The sequence below is a fragment of the Acytostelium subglobosum genome (assembly GCF_000787575.1).
Source record: "Acytostelium subglobosum LB1 DNA, scaffold: scaffold8, whole genome shotgun sequence".
Taxonomy (NCBI): domain Eukaryota; phylum Evosea; class Eumycetozoa; order Acytosteliales; family Acytosteliaceae; genus Acytostelium; species Acytostelium subglobosum.
This window is the reverse complement of record NW_012236525.1, coordinates 163877-178259: the sequence shown is the minus strand read 5'-3', so window position 1 is coordinate 178259 and position 14383 is coordinate 163877. Positions and strand designations below refer to the sequence as shown.

Below are 14383 nucleotides of genomic sequence, written 5' to 3'. Positions count from 1 at the left end.
GCTGTTTGATCAACTCTCGAGTTGTCCAAGAGACACGCATGTCTGTGTGAGAGGATGAGCTGGTCAAGGACAATCTGAGATGTCTGGGTGAATTAGGCCCGTCTTTGTTGTCTGTCGTATCACTACCATCAATTATTGATATGGCTGCAATAATAAGTATAAGTAGAGTATATGTCTTGTAGCGCCCAACTGTCATTCTTCTAGTTTGATTGGATGGATTATCCTGGAGATATATGAAAGTCTGGAAATTATTAATGGAATGATTGATTGAGTTGGTGATCATCAATCAATCAATCATTGTAGTAGTCAGATAGATAGTCCTGACCTGTGGACAATTCATTGAACATTCTACCTTTTGACGATCAATCATGTACGAGTAGTGGTGTGGTGTGGTGTTGGTGATTGATTGATTGATTGATTGGTGTAATTCTACCTTACTCACACCACCTTTCCCACTCTCACATCCCAGATTATGATGACTCGTCTGACGAAGTAGTTTGATTGATTGATTTAGCAATGAGATAGGATCCATTCGATCATGTACACATACATTTACACTCAGATATCATATAATGACAAAAAGACTAATGATCAGATTTATGACTGATGCTGCTATCAAATGGATACAATGACCTAATGGATACTGTAGTATGTATGTGCGTGTGATTACCAGCCTGAACCAATCATCTTGCCAGCAACTGTACCAGCAAACTCTGAATATGGTGGGTACTTCAATGGAATGTCCAACCACTAATTAGGATATGGTAAGTAAGTGATTGATGACTAGATGCATCTGATGACATGACAAACATACCTTCTTGGTGGAAGCCTTGACCAAGGCTCTCTTGTGGGTAAAGGTGTCAAAGGTAAGTCTACCATGGTATGCTCCAATGCCACTGTCTCCACTGCCTCCGAATGGAAGATGTGGGTTGGTAAAGTGCAAAAGGACATCGTTCAACATGGCCGAGCCAGACTGTGTGGACTGTAACACACGGTCCTGGACGGAGGAGTCACGGGAGAACAGGTAGAGGGTGAGAGGGTTGGGACGCTCCTGGATGAACCTGATTGGCTCGTCAATGTCCTCGTAGGTGATGATCGGGAGCACTGGTCCAAAGATCTCATCCTGCATCAATGGCGAATCCAACTGGGGCTCCATGATGACGGTTGGTGCGACGTACTTAGTCTCGGGATCGGCCTCGCCTCCAATGACAACCTTGCCGTTGCCAAACAACTTCTGAAGTCTCTCTGTATGCTGCTTCGAAATGATACGAGCGTATGACTTGCTCTGCTTGATGTCATCGCCAAAGAACTCCTTCAGCACCACCTTGAACTCCTCAATAAATTCCTCCACGATTGACTTGTGCATCAACAAGTAGTCTGGTCCAATACAAGTCTGACCTGCATTCCAACACTTGCCCCTGTTGTACAACTTGAGTTAGTCCTGGTGTAGCATGAAGGGGAAGACATTGACGACTTACCAAACCAACTTCTTGGCGGCCAACTTGACATTGGCATCCTGATGAATGATGCATGGGTTCTTGCCACCGAGCTCAAGTGTGACTGTGGTGAGGAACTTGGCGGCAGATTGGTAGACGATACGACCAACTGCAACACTGCCAGTGAAGAAGATGTGGTCCCACTTGTACTCCAGGAGCTCAGTGATGTAGGGTGCGCCACCCTCGCTATCAAAGGCAAAGCATTCGTTGTCCATGTACTTGATCAACAGAGAGTGAAGCAGCTGGGCAACGTTGCCACTGTGACGAGAGAGTTTGAGCAGGGCACAGTTGCCGGCGGCGATGGCGCCAGCGAATGGGATGAGTGCCAGGTTGACTGGGTAGTTCCATGGCGACATGATGAGCACGACTCCAAGTGGGTCCTTGAGCACGTGTGATGACGACGGCTTGAAGTGGAGAGGGCTGTACACCGTCTCGGTCTTGGCCCAGCTCTCGAGATTGGAGATGGTCTCCTCGATCTCGGCAATGACCATCACGACCTCTGTTTGGTTGACCTCAAAGTCTGGCTTGCCCAAATCCTTCTTGACGGCTTTGGCAATGTCATCCTTGTTCTCGGTCATCATCTTCTTTAGAGCCTTTAGTTGAGCGAAACGCCACTCAATCTTTCTCGTCTTGTTTGTGTAGAATACTCTTCTCAATCTTTCATTTATCTCTTTAACAGAGCTCTGCTTTGGCTGAGCAGTTGATGAGGTGGAGGATGAACCCTCAACTGTTGTTGTTGTTGTTGTTGTGGGAGTAGACTCCATTGTTGTTGACCTAGATAATGAACAATGTTAGTTTGTTATTTTCCCGCTTACATGCTTGGACAACAAGTATAAGTGATTGGTGTTGTAGTTGTTGTTTGGTTTATATAACATTCAATATCCTGCATGCCTGCTTTATCCGCATGTTCCAACTACAACCTGGATGTATATACAATACTACATACATTTTAAATAAGGATTATATACCCAAATATGTATATGTACACCAAATATGTATAAGTATACTATATATGTATATGATAGAGAGAAGAGTTGAATGAATGAATGAATAATGATTATGTTGTGTTGAGTTGTGTTGATTGATTGACCAAAGAAGTAAGTTCCACTCCCTCTTTAATTGAAATTTTGGATTGTTGGTAATCTGAACCTTGAGAATCCCAAGCACATCATTGTCACTTCATTCATTCATCCATCATACATTCTTACAATCTATAACAATCAATCCATCAACAATACTCGAAACCACAACTACAACGAAGGAAGAGTCCAGCCAACCAATACCAAAACAATATCAACAACAACAAACAAACTAAAGTCATCAACATCTTGTTTCTAAACAAACAAGAAAGAAACAGTCGATTGATTGAAGCGCGACATGAACATCAGCCTACTGTAGCATGAAGAAATGCAGTACGACACAGACAATCATTCTTACAACAACAACTATAATAGCAATAACAACAATAATAATAGAAATAAGACAAGACAAACCACGGCTACGACTACAACATTACAATTGAACTCAGCAAGGAATAAGAAGAGTTCACCTCCGCCATCACAGAACTCATACTCTGTTGACATACACGATACAGATGACGTTGGCATCCCATTGGACCCAAGTGCCACCGATGACCTGGCCAGGAAGACAGCGCATCTCAATCAAGACCGGCCCAACAAGCCGGCCAATGTCACTGTAAAGAAAAGCGGCATGAGCTCCTATTGGAAAGCAGGCAACTCACTGGCAAACAGCAAGGGCAGCACTCTCAGTATGAGCACCATCAGTAATATGAGCAACCAGACAGAGCATGCGTTCAGCTACAGTATGGGGCCTGGCGCCCAACAGCAAGTCACTAAAGTCCACCAGAACAGGAACTACGACACATCAAAGACGATTTTCGATAAGTTTAAGGAGATGCAGAAGAATAATAACGATGCTCATCCTGCAAAGCCTGCCTTTGTACAGCAAGGATCCATACTGGACGTAGATGATGATGCGGATGCTCCAAGTCTGCCAGAGAGGGAGAAGGAGAAAGAGAAGCAAGTGCGCGTTCAACAACAACAACAACAACAGAAGCAACAACAGCCGAAGCAACAACAACAACAACAACAACAACAACAGAAGCAAACTTATGAACCTGTTGAGCTTGACAACCTGTACATCAACGGTGGTGACCCTCCTATCCATAATGCTACCATGGTAGTCACATCTACTGACATTACAATATACTACGACAAGGGGACCAAAGAAATCAAGTATACCAAGGAGAGAATGAGATCAATTCAAATCAACAAGGGTGGCAGTGAAATCATTATCCATGGAAGTAAGATATATGATTGATTGATTGTTGATGTGTTTCAATCCAATTAACTGACACAATGTTCTCTCAACTCTTGCCCTGCCCTATCAGAGTCTGTTATATCCAAGTTCTCGATTTCATCACTGAGTTTAATGATGACCAAGAAAGCATTGAACAATCACTATGGCAGCATAATCCAGAATGCTCCGAGCACAGCCAATTCGACAACGGCTCAATCTGTCGATACGCCAGTCATTACAAGGTTTAGCTACCCATCACAGCTCGAAAAGAGTGAGCCAAAATCATCCTCGAGCAACTATGACTCCCTGTCAGACACGTACAGCACGTCGAAGCCCAACTCATCATCAACAACGAAGAGATCTGCGCTTGCCAAGGCGCTCGATGCATCACCATTCAAACCTCCACTCAACCTTGGCAACAGTATCACTAGCAACAGCATCGCCATCAGCATTGGAAGCAGTAGCAGTCTAGGCAGTAGCAGCAGTACCAAAAGCGTCTACAGACCACCCAAGGAGATAAAGACTGTCAATGGAGACGATCACATGATGCACTATCCGAGATCAACGCCACAGGAACTGAAACCTGTTGGACAGGTGATCATCACGCGAAACGACTTGGAGCGACTGAACGAAGGCGAGTTCCTCAATGACAGCCTCATTGAGTTCTATACAAAGTATGATCCATCAAGAGTAACCAATGGCTTGGACAACATCACTGACAACTGACAATGATCATTCCCCGCCACAGATACATCAACGACAACTTTCTCAATAAGGACTACAAGTTCTTCTTCTTCAACAGCTTCTTCTACAAGAAGTTGACCTCAAAGGAGGACTCGAAGGATTCCTACCGCGAAGTGATCAAGTGGACAAAGAACGACGACATATTCGAGAAGGACTTTATCTTTATTCCCATCAACCAATAGTATGTATTCACTTCAACTTCAATGATTGATTGACTGAGTGAGCAAATACTTACTTCCAACTTCCAGCGCACATTGGAGTTTAATGATCGTTTGTTTCCCTGGCGATGAAAGCAGTGATGACCCACCCAAGGACAGACGACCCTGTATGATATATCTAGATTCACTTTACAAGAAGCCAAGTCCTATCGACACAAGGTATGAATGATTGATATATCTCACAGACATGATCACTCACTCAATCAATCTTACCAGGATACGTGAATACCTCACGGAAGAGTGGAAAGAAAAGAAGTTTGGAAAGGACATGCCTGATGGCAAGGGCAAGTACCCAAGCCGTACATTCACAGCCAAGAACTTCAAGGCATTCTGTCCACACGTCCCCGTCCAGAACAACTTTAGCGACTGCGGCGTATTCTTGCTACACTACTTGGAGCTGTTTTGTAAGAAGCCAGAGACCAACTTTGTTAACCCTGTAAGTAGTACCCATTAATAGCCATGCTTGGCAGCAATGACAACCTCTGACACGCGCACAAACAACAACAAACAGCTCGAGAAACCTAATTGGTTCCCAATAACCGATGTAATCAAGAAGAGAAAGGTCCTGAGATCACTGATATTCAAACTGCGCAAGGAACAGTTTGAGGACGCAATGACTGAAGACGAGGAGAAGGAGTACAGGATAATCATTCAGAACAACTTTGATGCAAGTGCACGCGCTTCAGTCTCAATCGACACCAGCAGTCTCGAGATATTGACCAGCTTTGACTCATCGATCGACAAAGACAATGACAAGGAGAAGAACAACAAGAAGGATGACAAGAAGGATGAGGACAATGACAAGATGGACGAGGATAAAGATGAACCACCAAAGGACGAGGATGAGAAGGCATCAAGTGACAATGATGGCGATCGCAATGGCAGGACAAAGTCTGACTCTCCAGTGTCCTCTCCCAAAAGAGATGTCAGTGACCAAGAAGACAACTCTATGAACATCATCACTCCAAAGACATCGAGGATAGTATCTATTAACAAGAAGAATCTATCCAAAGAGTTTGAGAAGGAGTTGGTGATGGAAAAAGAGGAAGAGAGCGAGAAGGAGAAGGAGAATGAGAAGGTGAAGCAGAAGGAGTTGGAGTTGGAGATGGACAAAGAGGATGAGAGTGAGAAGGAGAGTACAAAGACAAAGAAGATGAAGAAGGTGAAGAAGTATACTGATGATGATGATGATGACAACATTGACGACAAGTTGACTATTTCAAAGGATACCATGATGAAGACCAATAAGCAGGACAGCATCAATACTAGTAGTAATAGTAGCAGCAGCATGGATGATAGTGATAGCAGCATAGGCAGCAAAAGTAGTAGTAGTAGCAGCAGTAACATCGAGATTACAAAGGTATCAGAGTATCGAACAAACAAGAACTATAGGTCTACTCCACCATCCTCATCGACATCCTCCATATCCACTGCCAAATCAACATCCGCCTCCTCTTCTACCTCCTCTTCCACCACCTCCACAGCCAAGTCCAAGACATCAGCAGCGACATCCACCCAAGCGAACAAGAATAACATCAACAACGACAAGAAGAAGAAGAGACAACGTGGAGATAGTGATGACGAAGACAATGATAGCAGCACTGATGATAGTAGCGACAACAAAAGCAGCAACAACCAGCAGAGACCAGGCAAAGCAAAGAAGGTCGCCGAACCACTCAAAGTCCACAAGCCCCTTAGTCGGAGGCCGAGGAAGCCAAACAATCTTATCAAAGGTGGAATTGATCTTGGGGACATGGACCTATCAGTTGACGATGACTTTAAGAAATGACGTAACAAGGCATTTGATTAAAACTCATTCATCAACATCAACAACAATTAATTAATTATTTATATGATTTACAAGAGTCTTTAATCATTTATTGAATGACATAATGATTGATTGATTGTTGGAACTACAACATTCATTACCATGATCTATTAAGTTTGTTATGGATGGTATCAGTTATACGTCCACTTGGTTCCTTGAGGTGATAGAATACATCAAGCTGTAATTTTAATTTGTTAGTTTGATTAATTAATTATTATTATTTGAGAAGTATACAATACCTCTGAGGAGTTGTCAATATGTAGAGTACTCAAAGTCCTATTATCATAACGATGTGGAACCTCCTTATCCCTAAAGAAAAGCTATTCGTGAAATATTATAATTAATATTTGTAAATATTGGAAAATTTCCATAATAATAATATTTACCTGTTGTTGGGCACCTGGATATCCAACTTGAGATTGAACCCTCTCCCTAATATCCTTTAAAGTTGTAGTGTTGGGATCAACTTCAATCTCTAACTTTTTGTTAATTGTATTTATCTTCATTATTTGTTTGATACGTATTTATTTATTTATTTATTTATTTATTAATGAATGATAATAGGTATGATCAAATATTCTTATCCAGTATGAACAACAACAAAAGTAGTTATTCAATATAATAATATGAAGTATTAAATAATAATAATAAAAAATATTTATTGATTACTTTATTCTTTGTTATTTTAAGTTGTAAAGGAGACTGCCAGTAGTTGTGATTTATTCAGTTCAGTTTCTCCTTATATAGTAAAAGATATAAATAACTACTCAAACCTTTATATAGTATTCTTTTATAGTTTGAGAGGTGACCTTTAGAAGGAAGGAAATTAATTTATACAACCAATCCTAAACAAACACCCCTCACTAACAATGAACTACCAAACCTTTTAGGGGTGAGCGACTCCTCGAGGGAGTGGATAGGATGAATCACTCTATCGACCATCTCTCCGACAACAGTACTAAATGTGGAAGACTTACTTTACCTATGGAGGGTGCAGAATCCTTAAGAGGAATAACACCTTTTATATTCCGAATGATACACAAAGATCAAATTTACTTTCATTCTTAGTCAATCCATTTCTTGTGTGAAAAGTTAAAGGTTATTAAAACATGAACAACTAAAGATCTTCGGCGCCAAAATTTGAAATGTCCTACCAGCACAGATCATTCTCATTCATTGTGATCACCTGACTTATATACATATAAACAATAAGATCTATAGACAACGATGTCCAATACAGATCACCAACCAAAGTACAGCTGATCTCTACAAGCAATACTCTTTTCTGCCATCAAGCAGGCAGATGCAAAAACACTTGTATGTGTACAACTCACATGCCTCGAAGCTTAGAATGTTTTTGATCAAATGCAAATTGTAACATTTAAGAGGCATCTGAGTGGAGAAGCGTGATTGAATGAGTGAGTGGTTGAGTTCAACACAACCCCAAAGCATAGGTGTATACACCATACTCTTTGTTTAAATGGTGTGTTATTGTCGGTGATGGGCGGGTGATCAGAATCAGTAACAAATACCACACACACCTACCCTACCCCTAACAAAGACCTACCCATCCATCCATCCAACCATCTATCTGATCAATTAACTTCACCTTAATTATATGCTTGATCATAATATAATGGCTAGCCATCACATCATTGTTGTTGTATTCCATTGTTCCTGCATACGCCAACACTATCAACACTCGCAACATTGCCAATGGTCCATTGGATTCCTCAGAACATTATGAGTAACATCCATCTCAGTAACACTTTGTTAGAACAAGGAACAGTGCTCAGCCTACTACCACTGTGGTAATGAATGATCAGATGTTGGTGAGGTTTTGCAGTGCCTATGGAGTATGAGTAGTTCCAGTGCATCCACCCACCAACTTAATTTAAATGTTAAGTATAGTACCTCCTCTTTGTGTGCTTGAGGCACGATTCCTTAAAGTTGTATGTATGATGCATCATTCCTTAAAGTTGTACCCTCTTTGATGATTATGATTGTGATCACAATCATAAAAGTAGCTATGGTGGGGTGTTCAGGGTTACTTTTATTGATAGAATGATATATCCATACAGTGTACCTAATATACCATTGAGATCAATATTGTTGTAGCTTGGACCTATTCTACTCTCTATAAATATTCTAACCTGTTTGTTAATTACATAATAATAATTTGTTATTCTTGTTCATATCTACCATCAGTATTATTATTATAGTTTAATATATTCTAAATACTTAAAACTACAACCACAACACCATCCATCTTTCCTATGTACTCCAAAACATTTAGGAAGACTGGGTTCTTCCTCCTTCTCCTCTTGGTGATACATGTTAATGCCAATGGTAAATATCCGAAAAATCAATCAATCTTTTTGATCAATTTCTAACATAGTTCAACAGCCAATGAAGGACTTTGCAACACAATCCAATGTCCATTTGGCACAGTCTGTTGTCACCCTACCCTGAGCGTCGCTCCAAAGTGCATCAACATCTGTACTTTCAAAACATGTCCTTCTGGATCATATTGTTCGGTTGACGTGAGTGGCAGACCATTCTGTCAGGGCGGCGCTACTAGCTCTACTTCTGCAACAACAACCGTGTCGACCGCGTCCACAGTTGCTAGCACGGTTGCCTCAACCTCGGGTGTGTCATCAACTGTTGCCACAACAACAGTGTCCACCGCGTCCACTGTTGCCAGTACTGTCGCTTCCACGAGTGTGTCATCAACTGTTACCACCAGCACCTCTACTGTGACTACTGCTCCAACTTCAACAACAGTGTCAACTACCGTGACAACCACCGCAAGTACCACTTCGCCAGCATCCACGATCACTCAGACCACCACGGCCACAACAACAGTATCCACTACTGCAATGACTGTGACAACTGGACCTGTTACATCTACCACTGTGTCAACTGCTTCAACAGTGGCCAGCACCGTTGCTGGTGTTACCTCAACTTCGGCATCTACAACCGTGACCACCACTGCAAGCACTACCTCACCAGCATCCACGATCACTCAGACTACCACTGCCACAACCACTGTAACTACTACTGCAATGACTGTCACAACAGGACCTGTCACCTCTACCGTTGCCTCAACCACTGCATCAACAACTGCCTCGACAACCGTCAATCCAACGTCAACAATCACCCAAACTACCACGGCCACCACCATTGCATCGACTACTGTCAAGCCAACCACCATCACCTCTACGACTGCCTCGACCTCTGCGTCAACGACCGCTTCAACAACTGTCACCCCAACGTCAACAATCACCCAGACCACCACTGCTACTACCACCGCCACAACTACCTCGCAGCCACCAGTCTCAACTGTTACGACGTCTTCCACAACCACCAAGCCACCCACAACGACCGCCTCCACCGTTGCCTCGACAACTGCTACCACGACCGCTACACCAACGTCGACAATCACTGCAACGACAACTGTGTCTACCACTGCCTCAACAACCAGTCCTCCAACCACCACTGGATCTACCACAGCCTCGACCACCGGTCCTATTGTGACTCCACCCCCAGTAATTACCACTGCCTCCACCACCGATTCTAATCAGCAACCACTCTCCTTGAACGTCCATGGATTCATTGACAACAACAAGGATGGTACCCAAGGCAGCAATGAGCCATTTGCCTTTGGTGGCAAGGGCACTCTGACCAAGGAGGACGGAACTGTGCTCTCCAACATTGGCACCACCAATGGCCCCAATGGTGTTCAGTTCAAGCTCACTCCAGGTCGTTACTGCCTCAACTTGCCATACCGTGACAATAACTACAAGGTTGGCCCACTTGGCAAGACCGGCTCCAACAAGGACAACAAGTTCGACGCAACCACCAACAAGTACTGTTTCGACCTCAATGAGCAGACAGCCACCAACCGTGTCCTCAATGTCAGTGTTGGATACATTCGCACCACACCACCCAAGTTGAAGCTGTTCTCATTCGGTGACAACAACAAGAACGGCAATGATGACACTGGTGAACCATTCTACTTCGGTGGTCGTGGCAACCTGACCAAGGCTGATGGAACATTACTCAAGTCATTCGACTCGACCAACGGTGACAAGGGTGTTGACTTTGGAACAATGGATGATGGAGACTACTGCCTGAACGTCGATTACAGAGACGAGAGATACAAGGTTGGCCCACTCGGCACCACCGGCACCACCAAGGACAACAAGATTGACCCAGCCACCAACAAGTACTGCTTCACCATCGGTGAGGATACCAAGCTTAACAGCAATAACGAGTTGATTGTCAGAGTGGGTTATGTACCCAATGTCAAGCCCAAGTTGAAGCTCTTCTCATTCGGTGACAAGAACGACAATGGAAAAGATGACACTGGCGAGCCATTCTACTTCGGTGGACGCGGTAATCTGACCAAGGCCGATGGAACATTGCTCAAGTCATTCGACTCGACCAACGGTGACAAGGGTGTTGACTTTGGTTCTATGGATGATGGAGACTACTGCCTCAACGTCGACTACAGAGACGAGAGATACAAGGTTGGCAAACTTGGCACCACTGGCACCACCAGTGACAACAAGATTGACCCAGCCACCAACAAGTACTGCTTCACCATTGGCGAGGACACCAAGTTGAACAGCAAAGGTGAACTTATCGTCCGGGTTGGATATGTTCCAGTTGTCAAGCCCAAGTTGAAGTTGTTCTCATTCGGTGACAACAACAAGAATGGCAATGATGACACTGGTGAACCATTCTACTTCGGTGGACGTGGTAATCTGACCAAGGCTGATGGCACAATGGTCAAGACCTTCGATTCGACCAACGGCGACAAGGGTGTTGACTTTGGCACCATGGAGGATGGAGACTACTGCCTCAACGTCGATTACAGAGACGAGAGATACAAGGTTGGCMMACTYGGCACCACCGGCACCRMYAAGGAYAACAAGATYGAYCCARCMACCAACAAGTACTGCTTCACCATTGGCGAGGACACCAAGTTGAACAGCAACGGAGAGCTGATTGTCCGTGTTGGTTATGAACMCGTWAYCAAKCCCAAGTTGAAGYTGTTCTCATTCGGTGACAACAACAAGAACGGCAATGATGACACCGGTGAGCCATTCTACTTCGGTGGACGTGGTAATCTGACCAAGGCTGATGGCACAATGGTTAAGACATTTGATTCGACCAATGGCGCCAATGGTGTTGACTTTGGYWCYATAGAGTATGGAGACTACTGCCTCAACGTTGACTACAAGAACGACAATTACAAGGTTGGCCCACTCGGCACCACTGGCACCACCAAGGATAACAAGATTGACCCAGCCACCAACAAGTACTGCTTCACCATTGGTGAGGAGACTGAATTGAACAGCAAGGACGAGCTTATTGTCCGTGTTGGTTATGAACACGTAATCAAGCCCAAGTTGAAGCTGTTCTCATTCGGTGATCTCAACAAGAATGGCAATGATGACAAGGGCGAGCCATACTACTTCGGTGGACGTGGYAAYCTGACCAAGGCTGATGGCACAATGGTTAAGACCTTCGATTCGACCAATGGAGCCAATGGTGTGGACTTTGGTGCTCTTGATGATGGAGACTACTGCCTCAACGTCGACTACAAGAACGAGAACTATAAGGTTGGCAAACTTGGCACCACCGGCACCGATAAGGACAACAAGATCGATCCAACCACCAACAAGTACTGCTTCACCATTGGTGAGGAAACCGAGTTGAACAGCAAAGGTGAGCTGATCATCCGTGTTGGTTATGATCAAGTAATCAAGCCCAAGTTGAAGCTGTTCTCATTCGGTGATTCCAACAAGAACGGCAATGATGACACTGGCGAGCTTTACTACTTCGGTGGACGTGGTAATCTGACCAAGGCTGATGGCACAATGGTTAAGACCTTCGATTCGACCAATGGAGCCAATGGTGTGGACTTTGGTGCTCTTGATGATGGAGACTACTGCCTCAACGTCGACTACAAGAACACCAACTACAAGGTTGGCAAACTTGGCACCACCGGCACCGATAAGGACAACAAGATCGATCCAACCACCAACAAGTACTGCTTCACCATTGGCGAGGACACTGTTTTGAATAGCAAAGGAGAGCATATCGTCAGAGTTGGTTACGATGCTGTCAAGGAGTACAGAATGGCTGGCTATACTTGGAGTGATGGGTAAGATTATTGTTTATTGATTGTTAATCCACTCAAACCTATTAGAGGAACTAATAATTATGAACCAATCAAATTAAGTAACGGTGATGGAACAAACAACAACAACGAAGTCAATATTCCAGGAGCCACAGTGAGAGTCCTCAACGCTGACAAGGTAGTGATTGCCAACTTTATCACCACTGCGGACTACAATGGATGGAGGACTGGTGCTATGGAAGAAGGAGAGTAAGTAGACCGATGACAAGGATATCCTTCCTAAAAGTTACTAATTTCCCAACCTGTAATCCTAAGTTATTGCATTGAGATGGATGCTCCAGCTGGTTACGTGTTCACCAAGCCCAATGCCGCAACAGCACCTAATAGCAGATTCTCGCCAGAGGGTGCTACCAACTCCACCTTCTGTTTCTCAATTGACAATGGCAAGCCCTCAAATGGAACAGTTCTTAACGGTGCTGATGTAAGTACAAAATCAATCATTAATACTAATGTATAATATATTAACATATTGTATATAGTACCGTGTCAACGCTGGTTTCAAGAAGACCAAGACCTACGCTATTAGTGGCTATACATGGAAAGACTCGTAAGTATTTTTTAAAGCAAACCAGTATTGTACTCATTTAATAATATTTGACCCAAATTAGGAATAAGAATGGAGTAAACGATAACAGTGAATCTAACATTGCTGGAGCAACAGTCAGGGTCCTAGATTCCAACAAGAATTTACTTGGCACATACACTTCCACTACTGACCGCAATGGATACAGGATAACTGGTTTGGTTGCAGGAGAGTAAGTACCTACTTATAATCCATTTGGATTTTAAAACCAACCTCATCAAAGCATAATCTAACCAATTATTATTTCAACAATCAGCTATTGTGTCGAGATTGATGCCCCTGCTGGATACGTGTTGACCAAGCCTGATGCTGCCACAAAACCAAACAGCAGATTCTCACCAGAGGGTGCAGAGTCCGGCTCTTTCTGCTTTACTGCCAATGGAAGTGAAAACAAAGGAGCTCCTATTGTTGATGGTGATGTAAGTACAATATTCAACTCCATTTATCATCTTTTAATATTAACTATAACTCCCTTTCCTCCAATGATAGTACCGTGTCAATTGTGGTTTTAAACCCAAATAAACATCACCTTCCTTTGTCACATAGATTGTGACTTCTCATCTACCCGACTCTTGTTGTTATACACACAAAGATGGTCTCTGTAGTCAAAGGTCTAGTTGTTATTGTTGATCTTGATCGACCTGAACAGACTCTGATTGGGTCTGGTCCAAGAAGGAAATGTGGATCTGTGTTATAACTCATTTGTTTAGGAATTTATTTCGATCATTTCCCGGACCATCATCTATCGATTGATTGATTGATTGATGGATGGATGGATGGATATGCATTGTTTTTGGAGCAGGTTGTCGAAGTGCTGGTAGTGGTATTTGCAGTGCTTTCTGCTGCTGTTGTTGTTGACACCATACTCGCTGTCTGATCTATCAATCTCCATTTCCTTGTGCCGGCTTGAGCTCAGCTGAGGCTCAAGTTTCCTCGATGGATTGTTGTAGAACAAGTTCGCCACCGTGATCTGAGTCCCATTGA

General features: G+C 43.4%; 3 protein-coding genes across 3 annotated transcripts; 2 read left to right on the top strand and 1 right to left on the bottom strand.

Moving 5' to 3' along the window:
• Nucleotides 1-666: 666 nt before the first annotated feature.
• Nucleotides 667-2260, bottom strand: SAMD00019534_044560 (hypothetical protein; the record flags this gene model as incomplete). The annotated part of the gene is made up of 3 exons (XM_012899946.1): nucleotides 667-750; nucleotides 815-1418; nucleotides 1479-2260. 3 exons carry the CDS (start codon nucleotides 2258-2260, stop codon nucleotides 667-669), a joined length of 1470 nt encoding a protein of 489 aa, XP_012755400.1.
• A 643-nt stretch (nucleotides 2261-2903) lies between these two features.
• SAMD00019534_044550 (hypothetical protein) lies at nucleotides 2904-6566 on the top strand (the record flags this gene model as incomplete). The annotated part of the gene is made up of 6 exons (XM_012899945.1): nucleotides 2904-3819; nucleotides 3907-4489; nucleotides 4564-4740; nucleotides 4808-4936; nucleotides 4994-5213; nucleotides 5289-6566. The coding sequence occupies 6 exons, from the start codon at nucleotides 2904-2906 to the stop codon at nucleotides 6564-6566; spliced, it is 3303 nt and encodes a 1100-aa protein (XP_012755399.1).
• A 2315-nt stretch (nucleotides 6567-8881) lies between these two features.
• SAMD00019534_044540 (hypothetical protein) lies at nucleotides 8882-13921 on the top strand (the record flags this gene model as incomplete). The annotated part of the gene is made up of 12 exons (XM_012899944.1): nucleotides 8882-8954; nucleotides 9057-11503; nucleotides 11567-11626; nucleotides 11690-11735; nucleotides 11820-12007; nucleotides 12116-12780; nucleotides 12859-13005; nucleotides 13072-13237; nucleotides 13296-13363; nucleotides 13425-13571; nucleotides 13656-13818; nucleotides 13889-13921. The coding sequence occupies 12 exons, from the start codon at nucleotides 8882-8884 to the stop codon at nucleotides 13919-13921; spliced, it is 4203 nt and encodes a 1400-aa protein (XP_012755398.1).
• Between the last annotated feature and the right edge of the window lie 462 nt (nucleotides 13922-14383).